The 16601-nt window shown below is 35.7% G+C and overlaps 1 protein-coding gene across 2 annotated transcripts in view; it reads right to left on the bottom strand.

Annotated features, from left to right (window-relative positions):
- WWC3 (WWC family member 3) overlaps nucleotides 1–16601 on the bottom strand; it is a 208767-nt gene that overhangs the window by 122142 nt on the left and 70024 nt on the right. The window contains exon 2 of one of the 2 annotated variants that reach the window (XM_036744885.1): nucleotides 5427–5536. In XM_036744885.1, the coding sequence (XP_036600780.1) occupies nucleotides 5427–5536 (110 nt within the window). Of the gene's footprint in view, nucleotides 1–5426; nucleotides 5537–16601 lie in introns of those variants that run through there. The other variant, XM_036744886.1, reaches the window with a different exon arrangement.

Here is a 16601-nt window from a genome sequence, read left to right as displayed (position 1 = left end):
AAGCGGTGAAAGAATATTAAGTTTTCAACGGAAGAGGAACAAATTATTAGCAACATATGAAATAATTCTCCAAATCACTAAAATAAGAAAAATACAAATCAAGATAATATTAAGGTTTCATTTTATGCCCCAAAATTGGCAAAGATGACAAACGATCCTAATAGTCGATGTTGGAGAGGTTGTAGAAAGACAAGCCCATTAATGCATTGTTACTGAAGCTATGAATTTTTCCAATCATTCCGAAGAACAATTTATTGAATAAAGTGGCTAAAATTTCTATACCCTATGATCCAGAGATTCTACTCTAGTAGGCACCCACTGCAACGTAGTCAATGATAAAAAGAAAAAATAGATATACATGCATATATAAAATTTTATATCAGCACTTTGTCTAATAGCAAGGAACTACAAACGAAGTAAATTCCCTTCTATTACGGAACGGCTAAATAGTTGCAGTACATGAATGCCATGGAATACACATACACACAATACACACACTGTATACTGTTATAAGAAACAATGACTATGATGACTATGTAGAAGCATGGAAAGACTTAGATGAACTAATATAAAATGAACCAGGAAAACAATATACACCAATGACTACCAACAATCTAAACTGAAAGAACAATAAGACAATTGAAACTAACCATGAAATTGTAATGACCAAGCCTGGCCCCAAAGATGGGATGAGAAGATGTCTTTGCAAGCATTTCTGAAGAGGTAGGGGACCCTGGGTGTGGAACACTGCATATGGTTTTGGACTTTTTTCAATGTTGATTGGTTTTGCTGAACTTTTTTTCTTTCATTTAAAAAAAAACTATTACAAGGGATAGTTATATGGGAGAGGGGAGAGGGAGAAAACAGTGGGAACAGTAGGTATATTAAATAAAAACAAAATACATCAATAAAATATAATTTTTTAAAGAGCTAGTAGATGTAATAGCTGAGCTTTGGAAGAATTAGAACAGGAAAATTTTTATAGAACCATAGAATCGCAATCTATAAATCAATTAGATTAACTGATTTCTAGTAAATTCTAAAAGATGTTAAATCAAGGCGACTGTGAATATCTAGAAAAGAAAAGTCATGAAAAGCTTCATCTTTGGGAGTCCATGACAGACTAAGATAATTTCCTTTTTTGACAGGGTCACACTAGTAAATCAAGGGAATGCTCTAGATATAGTTTACTTAGGTTTCAGTGAATTGACGAGGTCTCTCATGTATAGGTCTTTCATGGTATAGTCCTCGTCTGTGCTATTGTATTGATGGAAATGCTCAGTTATTTGGTGTGTGTTAAGTTTAGATATAAAAGTAAAGAAAAGAAGTCTTTTATGTTATTCTTGTGTACAAGATAAAAGAAACTTCAATGAAATCAAAGATGGCAAGCTCATGAAATAGTCAAGTGACACAAGGCTATAAGGTAGCTAAGATATTGTATGACAGATTCAGGATTTGAAAAGATGCTGACAGATTAGAAAAATTGCAAATCTGCATTGGTAAAGGGAGTTTCTTCACTGGGAGTCAACTATTAATGAATTAGTCACAGGTCTGCTAAAAATAAAAAAGTGATATATGTACATATATATGCATACATATATATGCTCAAAAAAATCAACTTCACAAGGGCAAAATGAGGGAGTCCTAGCTAAAGAATAATTCAATTCACCAAATATGGGTTTTTTAGCAGATTGAAACCTCATTATGAGTCAAGAGATCAACATGGAAGCCAGTAAAGTAAATGCAATATTATCCTCAATCTGCATTAGGACAGGCACACCTAGGTACCACGTCTACATGTGACATCCAGGTACCACATTTAGGTACCAGCCTCAGACACTAGCTATGTGACCCTGGGCAAGTTAACTTAACCTACACTTGACTCAGTTTCCTCAACTATAAAAGGAGGACAATAACAGCACCTACCTCGAAGAGTTGTTGAGGATTAAATGAGAAAATATTTATCAAGTGCTTAACACAGTCCCTGTCATGAGGTAAGTATTATATAAATGCTTATCCCTCCTTCTCCTGGTAATATCATTATAGTTGTCAGTAAATCACTATTGCTCTTCCATTCAACCTGAAACTTCTGAACATTTGGTATGAGAAATTTAATTGTTGCACCCACATAAGTCCTGCTGAAGGTAGAGAGAAATCACACAATTGGGGTACATTAACAAATTTTTGTTACACAACCTTAACTGGGCCTTCACTGCTGCTAGGCAATCCTATCTTCCTCTCTCAGCAACTCAGTATTCCACCATGCACAGCACATCTGCTAAACTTTTTCATCCCTCCTCAAGCCTCCAAGGTATCCTTCTGCTCCCACTCTCTCAGCTGAGAATCATGTCTCATATTTTACAGAAAATATTGAGGCCATTTGCCAAGAACTCTCTCTTCTCTCCTCTTCCTCTCCTCCTCCTCAGTCACCATGAGTTCCCTCTTCTTTCTTCCTTATCTCATATCACTCATTTGCTTTGTTTGTTTGTTTTTTGGAGAGGGGAAGGCAGGGCAATTGGGGTTAAGTGACTTGCCCAAGGTCACACAGCTAGTAAGTGTGTCAAGTATTGAACTCAGGTCCTCCTGACTCCAGGGCAGGTGCTCTACTCAAAGTGCCTCCTAGCTGCCCTACATATTACTCATTTGTCTCCTGCTATGATCTCCTCCGACCCCATCTCATATGAGATGGTCTTTCTCCATACCAAGCGTGACTCCTCCACTTATTCGTGTAATCCCATTCCATCCCATTTCTTCCATCAGATTATTCTCTCTATAATCTATCGTCAAGCTCTATGTATCTACCAAGCTCCTTCAAAGTCCTTCATAAGCTAGCCCTCTCCTATCATTCCAGTTTTCTTATGCTTTATTCTTCGCCAAGTACTCTTCAGTCCATTGATATTGACCTCCTTGCTGTTCCACAACAAGACATTCCATTTCTTGGCCTTAGGCATTTTCTCTGGCTGCTCCCTATGCCTGGCATGCTCTCCTTCATCATTTCAACCCACTGCCTTCTCTGGCTTCCTATATGCTCTAACTAACATCCCATCTTCTACAGGAAACCGTTTTTAATTGTTAATTTCTTAATTCTAGTGCCTTCTTTCACTGAATTATTTCCTATTCATCTGATTATAACTTTGTTTGCACACATTTATTTGTTTGTTGTCCCCCTTCATTGGATTGTGTGTTCTTTGAGGGTAGGCACTGTTTTTTTGCCTTCTTTTTTATCCCCAGCACCTAGCACAATGTCTATCACACAGTAATGTTTAATAAATGTTTATTGTCTGGCTAGCATGCCAGACGTAGCTTCCACTGCAAATTAATAAAATGACTACTATGTGAATTTGATCATATTGAATCGGATCCCAGAGCCTGTTCAAATTGGTGAACTTTGAAAATTGAAATTCTGAGCCTGAAAAGCTAAAGACAGGATGCTATAAAAGTATGCTACAGTCATTATTTATATCATTGTTAGACTGAAAACTCCTGAAATTCTGAGACTATGTCTTATCTTATGTTGTCATATAACAAATATCACATGTGTAACTGAATTGCCGTGTAATTATCACATCAAACTTTTAGAATATGAAAAATGGTGGTTCCATTGTAATTTCATGGTCATATTGATTCTGGAATACTGTATTCAATTTTGTACTTCATATTTTACATAGAGCATTAATACGACTGAGTACATTCAGTGGAAGCTTAGCAGAATGGTCAGAGCACAAGGATTAGCTGGGAGAAGATTTACAATGAGTAAGTATCAAGTATTTCAAGAGTTTTCACAAAGAAGATGGATTACACTTACTGTTCTTTGTCAAATATGGCAAAACTGGAAACAGTATGTTATGACAGAAGGATCCTAGAATTTGAAGTTAGAGGACCTGGGTTCAAATCTCAGCTGTGTCATTTATTACCCTGTGTGATCTCAGAGTATCACCAGTTTCTTTATCTGTAAAATGAGGGGGTTGGACTTAGACGATCTCCAAATATATGATCCTATGGTCTATGAACTAAAAACAATGGGTCAAAAGTTGCAGAGTAGCAGATTTCAGCTTGACAAAAGGAAAAAAAGTTTGAAGTTGTTTAAAATACAATGGGCTGCTATAGTGAGCAGTAAATTTGCATCACTGGGAATCTTCAGGAAAAGGGCTGACAACCATCCCTGACAGGGATATTGCCAGGGGAATTTCTGTTCAGGTACAGACTGGCATACATGCAAGCCATGCCACCAAGACATCTTCCAGTTCTGAAATTCCATGAAAATATTTGTTGAATGAATGAAATCAATGAAAAAAAAATGAAAGAATGCAGAGCCATGGCAAGACCACATAAACAGCCACTTTACTTACATTACTATAAGATGCAAAAAAAAAAAATTGGGCAAATAGGATGTGGAACCTATGTGGAACTGGTGGACAGAATAAGCAGTAGTGCCGGCTAAGTGCTGCATTAGGCTTAAAGTCAAGTGAGCACTTCACAACTCACATAGAAAGGTAAAGTCACTAAATCGTTTAATAAAGGATCCTAAATAGTCAAAACAGCCAAGAGTAACTTTTTAGTTGGAGTCTTTTTGGACCAGCTGAATTACTAAATGGATGAGCAAGTATTTATTGGGCACCTACTATTGCTGGCACTATACTCGGTTCTGGGATACAAGACTGAAGGAATAGACTCTGCCCTCAATGGACTCACATTCTAATGGGGGATAAAACAAATAGAGGGCAACAGAGGACAGTGAAGGGAGTTGTGATCTGGGAAATCAGGGGGATTTTAGGTGGAGACATCGGATAGTCAATTATCATGCCCTTTCAACAGCAAAGGTGGCAATGATTTAATCCAGGTTTCCAGGGGGGAAATAACAGAATTCAAAGAGTTAGGGATATCTTTCTATATTTGTCCCCTGCACAAAGAACATGTAGCCTTTTGGTGCTACAAGTTAAAATAAAATTACTATTAAAGAAAACTACTATTAAAGAAAAGCTAATGTGAACAATTAAGCATTATTCCAAGAACTTTTAAGTAACATTTGCAATAAACCATCATCTCACTATAAGAACGTTTCAGTTTCCAGACTAGATGGCAAATTTAATCCTTATATGAAGATATTAAAATGAAGTTGGTATCTTTTATGAAACATTATATTCCCTCCTTAGCAAAAGAAGGCACAATATAATTAGTATATAGGTTTTGTGCTATAATGAGTTCAGTAACATGAAAAGACTTCAGACTGTTTTTCTTTCCAATGATAACTGTATTGGGAAATATTGATTGATTTGCTCAGTAAGTGATTTTTATCTCTTGGTAATTTCTTAAGAATCAACACGTAAAACCTCGCAAAAACTTCACATTGTTTCACTCTTATTAAGTGCTATGCTTCTTGGCAAAAATAAACAAAATACAAATATAAGTCATATCACTCTACTCACGATTTATGTGGTCCATGTAATAGATTCCAATTTGTTGATCATAAACAGTTTCCCATCCTAAAGGAAGTTCATCCCCAACACAGTCAGCAAAAGTTAATGGCTTTGTAATCCTGTAAGACATAACAACGAAAATACAGTAAAAAGTCTAGTCAAGTTCTTATACTATTTCTTAATTAGCTATGAAATTTGAATTTTATTATAAATTTTGCATATTTTTTCAGGAGTGCTTGAATGTCAACAGCTTAATCACATAATTAAAAATTCAACACAAATTTTAAGATTTGTAACCAAAATTAATTTCCTTATGCTATCCAATAATTGCTAATATTCTAGTTATTCAGGGTATTAAAAGTGCAATGTTGTATCAAAATGCCAATTTCAAATTATCACTTCAATATTCCACTTGAAAAGTTATAATGAGACAGTGCAGTTTCTTGCATATAGTAGGTATTTAATAATTACTTGTTTACTTATGACGAAAAATTCTAGCTACCTTCAGAGAAAGAACTGATAGAGTCTGAATACAGGTTGAAGCACACATTGTTTTTAACTTTCCTTCTTATTCCTGGTTTTTTTAGTCTGCACAATCTATCTCTCAGGGAGGAGGAGGGAGAATTTGGAACTCAAAAATTTTTAAAACTGATATTTAAAATTTTGTTTACATGTAATTGAGAAAAAATAAAAATCAAATGTTTTAAAAATAATAAAATAATAATTACTTTTCAACTTGATTGACAGTTACACAAGTAACACAAGGTTTGTTTGGTTTTTTTTCTTTTTAATCTGTATATTTAATTGGATTGGTATGCAACATTGTAAGTAACATTACGTTACTCACAGAAATATATTATTGATCCCATTCCTTCAAAGCTCTTCCACAATAGAAACATAATTTCAATAGATTAAGAGCTGGAAGGAATCCTGAAGGATGCTGTGTTCAACATACCCTCATTTTACATATGAGAAAACTGAGGCCCGGAAAGGTTACAAAAATTGCCCTGGGTCCTAGACTGTAAAGAGAATATTCGTTCCACCGTACACAAAGCTGCTTCTCAGCAGTCTAAATTGACATAAAATCCATGTACCTGTTTTCATGTTAATCATAATTAACCAAACATTAAGAATGATGAGATTTCAGAAAACAATACAGAACCCCGCCCTGCAAAGCAACAAAAACCACCACCTAGCAAACATTTTAAAAAGGGCCTACTACGTGCGGGGCACTGGGGCACTGTATCAAGCAGCAGTCACATAACAACCGGGTGATTTACTATGCACTTCAGACTTTAAAGGGCCAAAAATTTTCTGATAAACACATCTTTTTGAGATATATCTCACGCTAAGCAGAACCCTTTTATTTCTACCTGTGATGAGACTTCTTTAAATAAAAAGCTTTCTAATTACAATTAAAACATGATTTGATTTATAGGAAAATTTTAACAACTCATCTATTATATGACACAAATAATGCCTATAGTCTCCTAAATTTAGCCAGCCATTCATTAATCCATCTGCATAAAAGTATGCTGGACAGTGATCCAAAATTTCAGTAGGTCACAAAGCCTCCTTTACCTCAAATACGGCACATTCTATGAAAAAATGTGAGCTACAGAGTGTGTGTGTGTGTGTGTGTGTGTGTGTGTGTGTGTGTGTGTGTGTGTGTTCCTTGTAGGAGGTATGATTCTCAAAAATGGTTTGGTAACAGGGCTCTGTGGTATCACCAATTATTCAATGGAAAGGGTAAGGGGCTTTAGATATTCACAAAAAAATTCTCAAAGCCAAACTAATTTAATTTTTAAAAAAAATATTTAAAGGATTTAAAGAGTCAATGTGGAAAGGACTATGAACGTGGGATAAGGAGATCCATGTTCACATACCAGTATTCTTACTTCTATACTACTTCCTTCTACTTAAAATATTTACTAGCTGAGTAATACTGGATAAGCTGCTTAATTTCTCTCACCCTCAATTTCTACATCTGTAAAATGCTAATAATTTTACTTACAATGCCAACCTGACAGGATTGTTGTTGTGAGGAAAGCATTTTGTAATCTTTATTATATAATTGAATTAATGATAGCATCATTATCATTATTAATATTACTATTAGCACGAGTCACTTCAATTTTGTGATTTCTTGATATAAACAGTCTCTTATATCTCTTGATATAAACAGTCTCTCCAATGGACAGACAATAATCTATGCATGCCTTCTAATCCAGTGAAACATTTCTCAATTTAACTCAATTCTACTTACACTTATTAAGGGCCTATCATATGCAAAGTCAAAAAAGAAAAAGTTCTCTATCATTAAGGAAACTACATTCCATCGGGGTTAAAGGGAGATGGGACCAACAAGTACTTATTAAGCACCTACTATGTGCTAGGCACTATGCTAAGTGCTTTACCAATATTATCTCATTTGATTGTCACAACACCTCTGGGAAGTAGGTGCAAGTATTCAGAGGCAGACAAAGATTCAGTGGACTTGCTCAGGGTCACGTGTTATATGTATGAGGACAAATTTGAACTCAGGACTTCTTGACTTCAAACTAAGCACTCTATACACTATACTGCCTAGTTGGAGGCAGAAAAAAAATACACAAATAACATACACATCAAGAATAACTTAAGAGGGAGAAGACACTAACTAAAGCGATCCAGAAACGTTTCATTGAAGAATTGATGCTATAGCTGAGCCTTAAAGGAAGAGAAGGATTCTGGGTCATGAAAATGAAAGATTACATTTCAGCCATGGGGAATAACTTCAGTAATCCATGGAGGCAAGAAATAGATTACCATGTCTGCAGGGTACAGCTACTAGTACAATCTAGCTGAAATGTAGGGGATTAATATGAAAAAAAAAAAACAGAAGAAAGATAGCTAAGAACCAGATTGTGGAGAGTCTTAAATGCTCAGGAAAGGCAATGCTAGTTTATAATGTAGGCAACTGAAAGACGCTGAAAGTTTTTGAGTAGGAATCACTTGGCCAGACCTCTTCTCCCCATGGTTTAGGAAAATTAGTTGAGCAGGCCTGTGGAAGACAGATTAGAGGGGGAAAAGCCTAGAAGCAGGGGACCAATTAAGAGACTGTTTCAGTACTACAGATGAGAAGTAATGAGGACCAGAATTACTGTGGTGCTGTGAAAGTAGAGAAAGGGGAATAATTCAAAAAAAAATTACTGTAGAGGTAAGATCAACAGTGCCTGACAACTTATGTGGGCAAGGGGGAGAGAAAAGACATTGACAGGTCTAAAATTAAGAACTTGATGACTGGAAGGATAAGGACACTTTCAAAAAAAATTGATAAGTATAAGAAAATTCTGGTTTGGAAAAAAAAAGCCAAAAGGAATCAAAGGTCATCAGAACAGTTTTGAAAGCTGCATGTTGAATTTATTATATGATTAAAAAGAAAAGCAAGCTGTAGATACGAGACCTGTTCTACATAAGAGAAAATGCTCATTTTCATTTGGTTTGTCAGATTCAGAATTTTAAAAAATAAAGAAGGCAATTCTCTTTCAGACATGAACTGTCTCTATAGGATGTTCAGGAGATGGCCTATAAAGAGCTGATACATGATTAAAATTCAAGTGAATGATTAAGGCATATATAGATAGGGGAGTAATCTACATAGAGATGATACTTGAACTCCTATGAGTTCATGAGAGCTCTAAGAAAGCAGAGAGAAAAAGAGAAGAGACCCCAAAATATAACCTGGGACCCCAACCACGTTCAGGGGGTAGGAGATGGGAAACAAAGGAGATAGAAAAGAATAAGTCAGACAGGTAAGGAGGAGAACTGGGGGAAGAGTGCTTCAAAGAAGCCAAAGGAGGAGAAAGCATCTGGAAGAAGCTGAATAGTAAGCAGCAAAAGCTGCAAAGAGACAATGTTCTTTCATAAAGTCCTCCAATGAACCTATCCAACAAGGTGGGAAGCCTTCTTCTAGTTCTTATAATATTTTGTGGGGATCACTGTAGCGCTAAGGCTATCTATCTGTTTATCCCTCACCTTCGCTACATAACCAGCTTTTCTTAAAGGCTGATACCTCTTAAAAAAGGTCCTTTATTTAAAGTAAAACTCTGATATATAACATAGCTAGCCTATAAATTGGGATTTAGTCCCACCCATCAATACCATCATCATAAAAGTTGTTTTACTGTTTGTGAGACAATACTTTGCAGAAGTCAGGACTAGGCAAAATGGAAATCATAAAAATCAAACTGATAATAATAGACTATTGTAACTTCAAAAAATTTAGAATCACTGAATGGAACAAAAAATGCCACAATAACAAACGTTTATCCAGTGAATTTACAGACAACCTTTTAACTTCAGTATTAGTTATATCAGAAATCCATATGCAAGAAAAATAAAAAATGAAAAATATTCATTTCCCAACTCCTCCCTCATACTCCAAAAATGTATAAGACTAAAATGAAAGAAATTTTTGGAAGACAAAGTAAAATGTTCTTTAATAAATAGTATTAATCATACCACCTACTCTGTAGAAACTCTGACACTATGACTAGTACATATTCAAACATATTAAGAAAATTGATCACATAACTGTAGATGAGGAAGAGCTAAAGCTGATAATTTAGATCTTTACTTTTTTCATTACTTTAAACTAGCTGTATAGAGAATGGTACAGCCCATGCCTTAACCCCGAATGGCAAACTATTTTTACTTTTTAAACTGAGTGCCAATGACCCACCAAAAAAAAATCAGTTAAAACCTTTAAAAGTATACAACATGCAACTAAATTACTTCAAAATTCCAAGGCATTGAGATTTTATGAATATGAATATTTCTCCCATCCAACACATACCTTCTATGCGTAGGCAGTTTTCATGAGCTGCTTTGACCCAAGAACTATACCTTGTTGGTCACCCTATTGCTGCTAAGTGCCTCACAGCTTAGGCAGGCTTGCCATCCAAGCCAACAAGCTTTAAAAAAAGTAAAGAATGTGCCATTTGTTGGGTATAATGCTATAATTACAGCATCCACTATTCTTATGAGACAATTATATAAAGGAACTCAATTAATATAAAAGGCCTTTGTAGAGCTTCATTTTAAAATATTTTTTTTCTGGAAAATGAAGTTTTAAAAACTAAAATTTTAACTAGTTTTCCTGAATAAGTATTATAGAAAATAGGCAGCATGGATTTGTAGTCAGAAGTTCTGGGTTCAAATTGTATTTCAGAGGTGTACTAGTTGTGTAACACTGTACAATCACTTAGCCTAAGTGGAGCTCAGTTTCCTCATCTGTAAAACAAAGGTGTTGGATTTGATTATTGCTAAAGTCCTTTCCATTTACTAGTCTATAGTCCTATGCATGACTGCACATAATAATAGGACCTTGATAACTACTTGTTGAATGTAGTTATATTGCTTATTTCAAGAATAATAGATACAAAGTATATTTCCAGTACCAGAGTACAAGGTCATTGAAGGCAGTGACCATCTTTGTACCCCGGTGCCTTGCATATAATAAGCATTTACTAAAGTCCAGTTGACTATTACTTAGTGCTAGATTTGAGTTCAAACATTAAACCAAAATCAAATCAACAAATATTCACTGGGCATACATTAGGTCTAAAGCACTGTTCCCTGCCTGGGCTTTGAAATTAGAGACTTTAAATGTAAGTCCTATTTGGACTAAATTAATTATTACCTAGCTGTTGGGTAGTAACTAGATGTGGATTTGAATGCAGAGAATTGTTAACCTCTGGCTTTAAATCTGTGATCCTATGGAAAGCCGTTGGCACTGATCTCAATAATGGCATTCAGAATAACTATGTTTTTTCTGCTATTTGGAACAAGCCCTTCCTAATTATTTCTCATATGGGGCACATACTCAGTCTAGTGTATTAAACGACACAAGTGCCAAAATGAAGTTTGAATACCATAAAGGAAGGTGTGGGTGGGTGACATTACTTCTCCACTGTAGAGACCACTGGAACATTATCAAAGGGACCTTTATTACTAGAGACATTGACATATGTTGAATGTCATTAATGTTAATAATAGTCCTTCCTTGTTAAGGTTTTACTTTAAAAAGTTCAGCATTTACTTGAAGAAGCAGAAGTCCAACTAAGAAATAAGTTCGTTCATTATTCTTTACGCTGAGATAGTCAGTTTCTGTTCTATATACAAAGTGAAAGCAAATTAAAGAAACTGTCTATAGATACCTGGTGTCAGGAGATGCTCTCTTCCATAAATGTACTGATAAGATGTTTTGTTTCATCATGCTTTCTATTCATCACTTAAGCAGGAAGTCAAATCCACAGACCTTCCCAAACTGTCCAGGTCTGAATAATTCCCCCATTTTCTTGAGCTCAAATATTTGCTTCTAACTCCTCTCAAATTATGTGTTCAGTTATTTCAATAGGTTTGAATCTGCTAATAATAGGCCATCAGCTTATTCCCAATGGTAACTTTAGCAAAGTAACAGCCATATACTCTATCCAATATGCTTGTCAACAATCCAAAGAAATGTGTAAAGAATATAAGCTGGAGGTAAATGCATTTACCAGACCATTACATATTTTGTGCAAAATTTTACAAGAGTAAAATCTCATTTGAACAAACATCAGTAAAACATCCAGTTCTGTCTTCTCCAGATCCTGGTCCAACAACCTAAAAATGAACACTGCCTTGAATGAGTGGGTGTAGAGGCTAGAAAGCCATCCTTAGCACCAGGAAGACGGGCTCAAGCCTCACACATACTGGCTGAGTGATCTTAAACAAGTCACTTAGCCTCTGAGTGCTCTAGGCAATTCTCTTGAGACTATAAATTACAGAGAAGGTGCCAGCCTGCACTAATAGAGGAGTTCTCTATCAAACTGCAGCTCCCCCTCCTGTTCTTTGTTAATACATTTATATCAATGTCTCTTGGAAGGCCACCCCTACATAACACAATTACTCAGAAGTCCTAGACTAGTAGAACAGTGATGTAGACCAATGGTTTCCAACCAGTAGGCCTGGTACCCCTTGGGAAGTATGAAATTATTGCAGAGTTAGCAAAACGATATATGCACCAAGCCTCATCATTTTGATCTCCTTTTGGAGACAACAAAATTGTAGTATTAATATAACTATAAGGTTAAGAGGGGAGCTATGTGACACATTTTAATGTTAAAAAATGTTTATTCTGCGAAAGACTAAGAAACAATGATGCACAAGAGCATTGGACTGGGAACCGGATCAGCGTAGCTGAGATATGCTTCTTGATTGGTTCTCATCTCCAATTCCTCCTCTCATCCAGTTCTCTCTAATTGCTTCCAAAGTACTTAATCATACAAAGCACTGCCTTGAATAGTTAACTTCCTTACTTAAAAACCTTCAACAACTCCCCATTGACCATAAAAAAACTCAAATTCCTTAGTCTACGATGTAGACTATGAAAAATGTAAAATGTAAAAATCCCTACAATTTGGTCATCCCACTCAAGGTAGAAGGGGCTGCCGCTGAAACCATCAACACCAAAACTCCAAAACTTTGATCACACTGTTTCTTTGCCTGGAATTACCTTCTCCCTACTCCTCATGAAACCTAAATTCTGTCATTCCTTCAAAGCTAAGCTCAAGTAATGGAGAGGAAAGATCACAGGATTTGCAGTGTAAGAGAATGCATTCAAGTCCTAACTGTTGTTCAGTCGTTTCAGTCAAATCCAAATCTTCATCATCCCATCTGGGGTTTTCTTGGCAAAGTTATTGGAGTGGTTTGCCATTTCCTTCCCCAGCTCATTTTACAGATGAGGAAACTGAGGCAAAAAAGGTTAAGTGACTTGCCCAGCAAGAATCTGAGGCCAGATTTGACCTCAGGAAAATGAATCTTCCTGACTTCAGGTCCAGCACTCCATCCATTGTGCCACCTAACTACCCTGACTATGGAATGAGTAAATATGAGAAACCCGACCATTAACTTAACCTCTAGTGCTCAAGCTACTATAAAGTACCAACCCATAACAGGTTTGATTTTTAATTAAAAAAAGAAAAGGTTGAACTGGATGATCTCTAAGGTGCTTCCCAGCTCTAGGCTAGGATTCTCCCCTGAAGCCACAACATAGACTACCTATCATTATTACTTAATTTTTATAAGTGTTACTATCTAGATTTTAAGTTGCTTGAAGGCAGGGGCCAGTGCCCCTTTGTATGTCCCTGTGCCTAGAGCAACAACTTGTACATTCAGTAATATCTGTTAATGCATTAATTTGCAAAACACCCAACAGCACAACCCAATTAATCATCACTCTGAGCTGACTTTAGCCCCACTATTTTGCATCATCCTCTAAAGTGTAAGCATACTTTACCATGGAAATAACAGGGTATTTTTTAAGATGCAAAAATCACCAACATACTATTTTGAAAAACATGTCAAAGTTTTCTTCTATTCCAGTCAAATGCAGTTACAGGGAAAAGGAATAGTAGCATTTCTTTTCTCCAGCAAGACAAAAACTCTCTTCCTGGCTGCTGTTTGCAAAAATCACACATACCAATCATGTTTTAACATAAACAAATAAAAAGTTTACACAATATAATTTTACCACTTCTTTCCACTGCAATTAATTGATTTCTATATTTTTAGAAGTTTGGCTACACCACAGCAATTCTGAGAGTACTTACCAGATCATTAAAATGGGATTCTAGCTGACTACTGGAAAAGGTTAGAAAGAATATGAAATAACTCTATTACCAATGTAATTCATATTTTTTCATGTTATATCAATATGTCCCTTCATAACTTGTGAGAGGCTAACACAGAAAAGGGAAAATAACACTATATTTTTTCTTTTTCTGGAATTCAATTTAAATATTAAAAATATAAACCAATTTGTGGCAGCTGGCACGAAGATTACAGACACAGCATGTTTACAATTAGTCAGGGTAGCCTAGACATTACTAACAGTTCTTGAGTTGGTTGCCACATGAGTTACAAATTTTTTTTCTCTATGACTTTTGGCAAAGGCACAAGCTCTCTTGTGCTTTTAACCTCTGGGATTTAAAAAAACCCAGAATATTTGGATTTTATATCATGAAATTATATATTTCAGTATTTTTACACTTGTTACTAGGGTCAAATCCCTGAAGTGACTAGTTTAATGATTAAAGGAAAAAGTCTGGGTTTTTTCTTAATTATCTTGACACTGGCGACAATTTGAGGACTTAAAGACCAGAGTTATCTGGATAATAATCTCATCTCCATGTAGTAATAGCGGCTGACATATGTATCTGTGAGGTTTGCTAACCTACATCATCTTACAATAGCAATCTTGATGAAGTGAGCGTTAAGGGAATTATCGTCACCTACCCCTTTTTACAACTGTAGACAAAGGGTGAAAGAGGTTAAGTGACTGGGGATGGACAGTGAAGGAAAAGCCTATATTTAATGAACTCCTTTTAAAATCCCTTACACATGATTATAAATAAATGCCCCAGTTATTCAAAGGTCCAGACTTCCAGAAGAAAAAAAAAAAGGATCACAGCCAAGAATCTAGAAGTCAATCCAAAAGGCCTTTGAAATACCAAAATAGATGTCCTAAAGCACAGCATTCTACTACAAGGGGAATCTCTTTTAGATACAGTTTTAATAGTTGTCACACAGCAGGTTAGAAGCACATATTAAAAGGAGACAGATGGGATCACTGCTATATACAGGAACACTTAGCACAGAGAAATACAGCAGCAGATGACATGACAGTGAGAGCATTTCTAGACTGCAATAAAATTATTTTCAACAATTATTTCTTGGTCCTTGCCCTCACTGAGCTTACATGCCAGCAAGGAAGACAAAACAAATAACACAGATTACCAGATTCTAGATAAATGTATATTTATGCATATATATATATGCATTTATAAACGCATACTAAAAGAAACTCAAAACAATGTGACATGGGGTAGGGAGGTAAAGCAGGTCTTCACAGACTGAGGATGGAGGGAGGCAGGGGAAAATCAGGAAAGGCTTTGAACAGAAGGTGGTATAAGGTGGGATCTGAAGGATGGATAGGAATTAAATGGACAGATAAAAGAAAAAGCACAAATTAAAATACAGGTGGAAAAGCAGAGTAAGGTGCTTTCTGGGAACAGATAAGTACAGTTGGGCTAGAATACATGAAATGGATAATCTTATTAAAGCTAGCACCAGATATTGAAAGGCTTTGAATGCCTAGCAAAAAATGTTAGAATTTTACTTGGTAAAAAATAAGGAGCCATTTTATGATGTTTTGAGTTTTCCAGTTAATTTTTCATTGAAATGACCAGAGGTATGCATAATGAAAATCAGTCTGGCAACAGTATAAAACAGGAGTGTTTAAGGTGGGAACTGTGAACTTAATATTTTAAAAAACATATTTCAATCATCATAACAAGTAGCTTTATTATAGCAGTAAAGGAAAGTGCTTTTTATAAATATTATGTCATTTTATCCTCACAACTACCATGGAAAGTAGGTGTGATAATTACCTCTATTTTGTGGATGAGGAAACTGAGTTCAAGAGAGATCAAGTGACTTAGCCAAGGCCATACAGCTATTAAACATCTGAAGCCAAAACTGAACTCACATCTTTCTGACTCCAAGGTCAGTACTCTCTCCATTGCACTGCCTAGCTACCTCTACTTAATAAAATAGGTTTCCTTTGTAATCCTATGGATTTTTACCCTATGCATTTAAAAACATTATACTGAGAAAGGGTCCACTGGCTTTACCAGATGGTCAAAGGGATTCATGACATACCTGAAAAATTAAAAACTCCCTCTCCACATACAGGACAGATTAGTGAGGCAAGAAAGAGGCAGAGCAAAAAAAAAACAAAAAAATAAAACAAAAACAAACCAACCCAGTAGAAGGCCAATACAACAGAACAGATAGGTGGTATCAGAGCCCTATTAGGGAGGTAGCAGGGGGAAAAGAGAGACCGAAATAAATACAAGAGATGTTACAAGGATAAAATCAACATGACTGGATGACAGAATATATGAGAAGATTAGAACTAAGATTCAAAGAACAGTAATAATAACAGTAGTAATTCACATTTATATGGCACTTAAAGATTTACAGAAAGAACTGGGTGGTGTCATTGGCTGATGGTGTTATGTCAGAAAATAAGCATGATCAGGGGAAAGGTTAAAAAATTTAGTTTTGGAAATTTTTCATTTAAGTCAATGGCAGAAC

This window comes from Trichosurus vulpecula, chromosome 2 (assembly GCF_011100635.1).
Source record: "Trichosurus vulpecula isolate mTriVul1 chromosome 2, mTriVul1.pri, whole genome shotgun sequence".
In the NCBI taxonomy this organism is placed as follows: domain Eukaryota; kingdom Metazoa; phylum Chordata; class Mammalia; order Diprotodontia; family Phalangeridae; genus Trichosurus; species Trichosurus vulpecula.
This window is presented reverse-complemented; position numbering and strand designations above follow the sequence as displayed.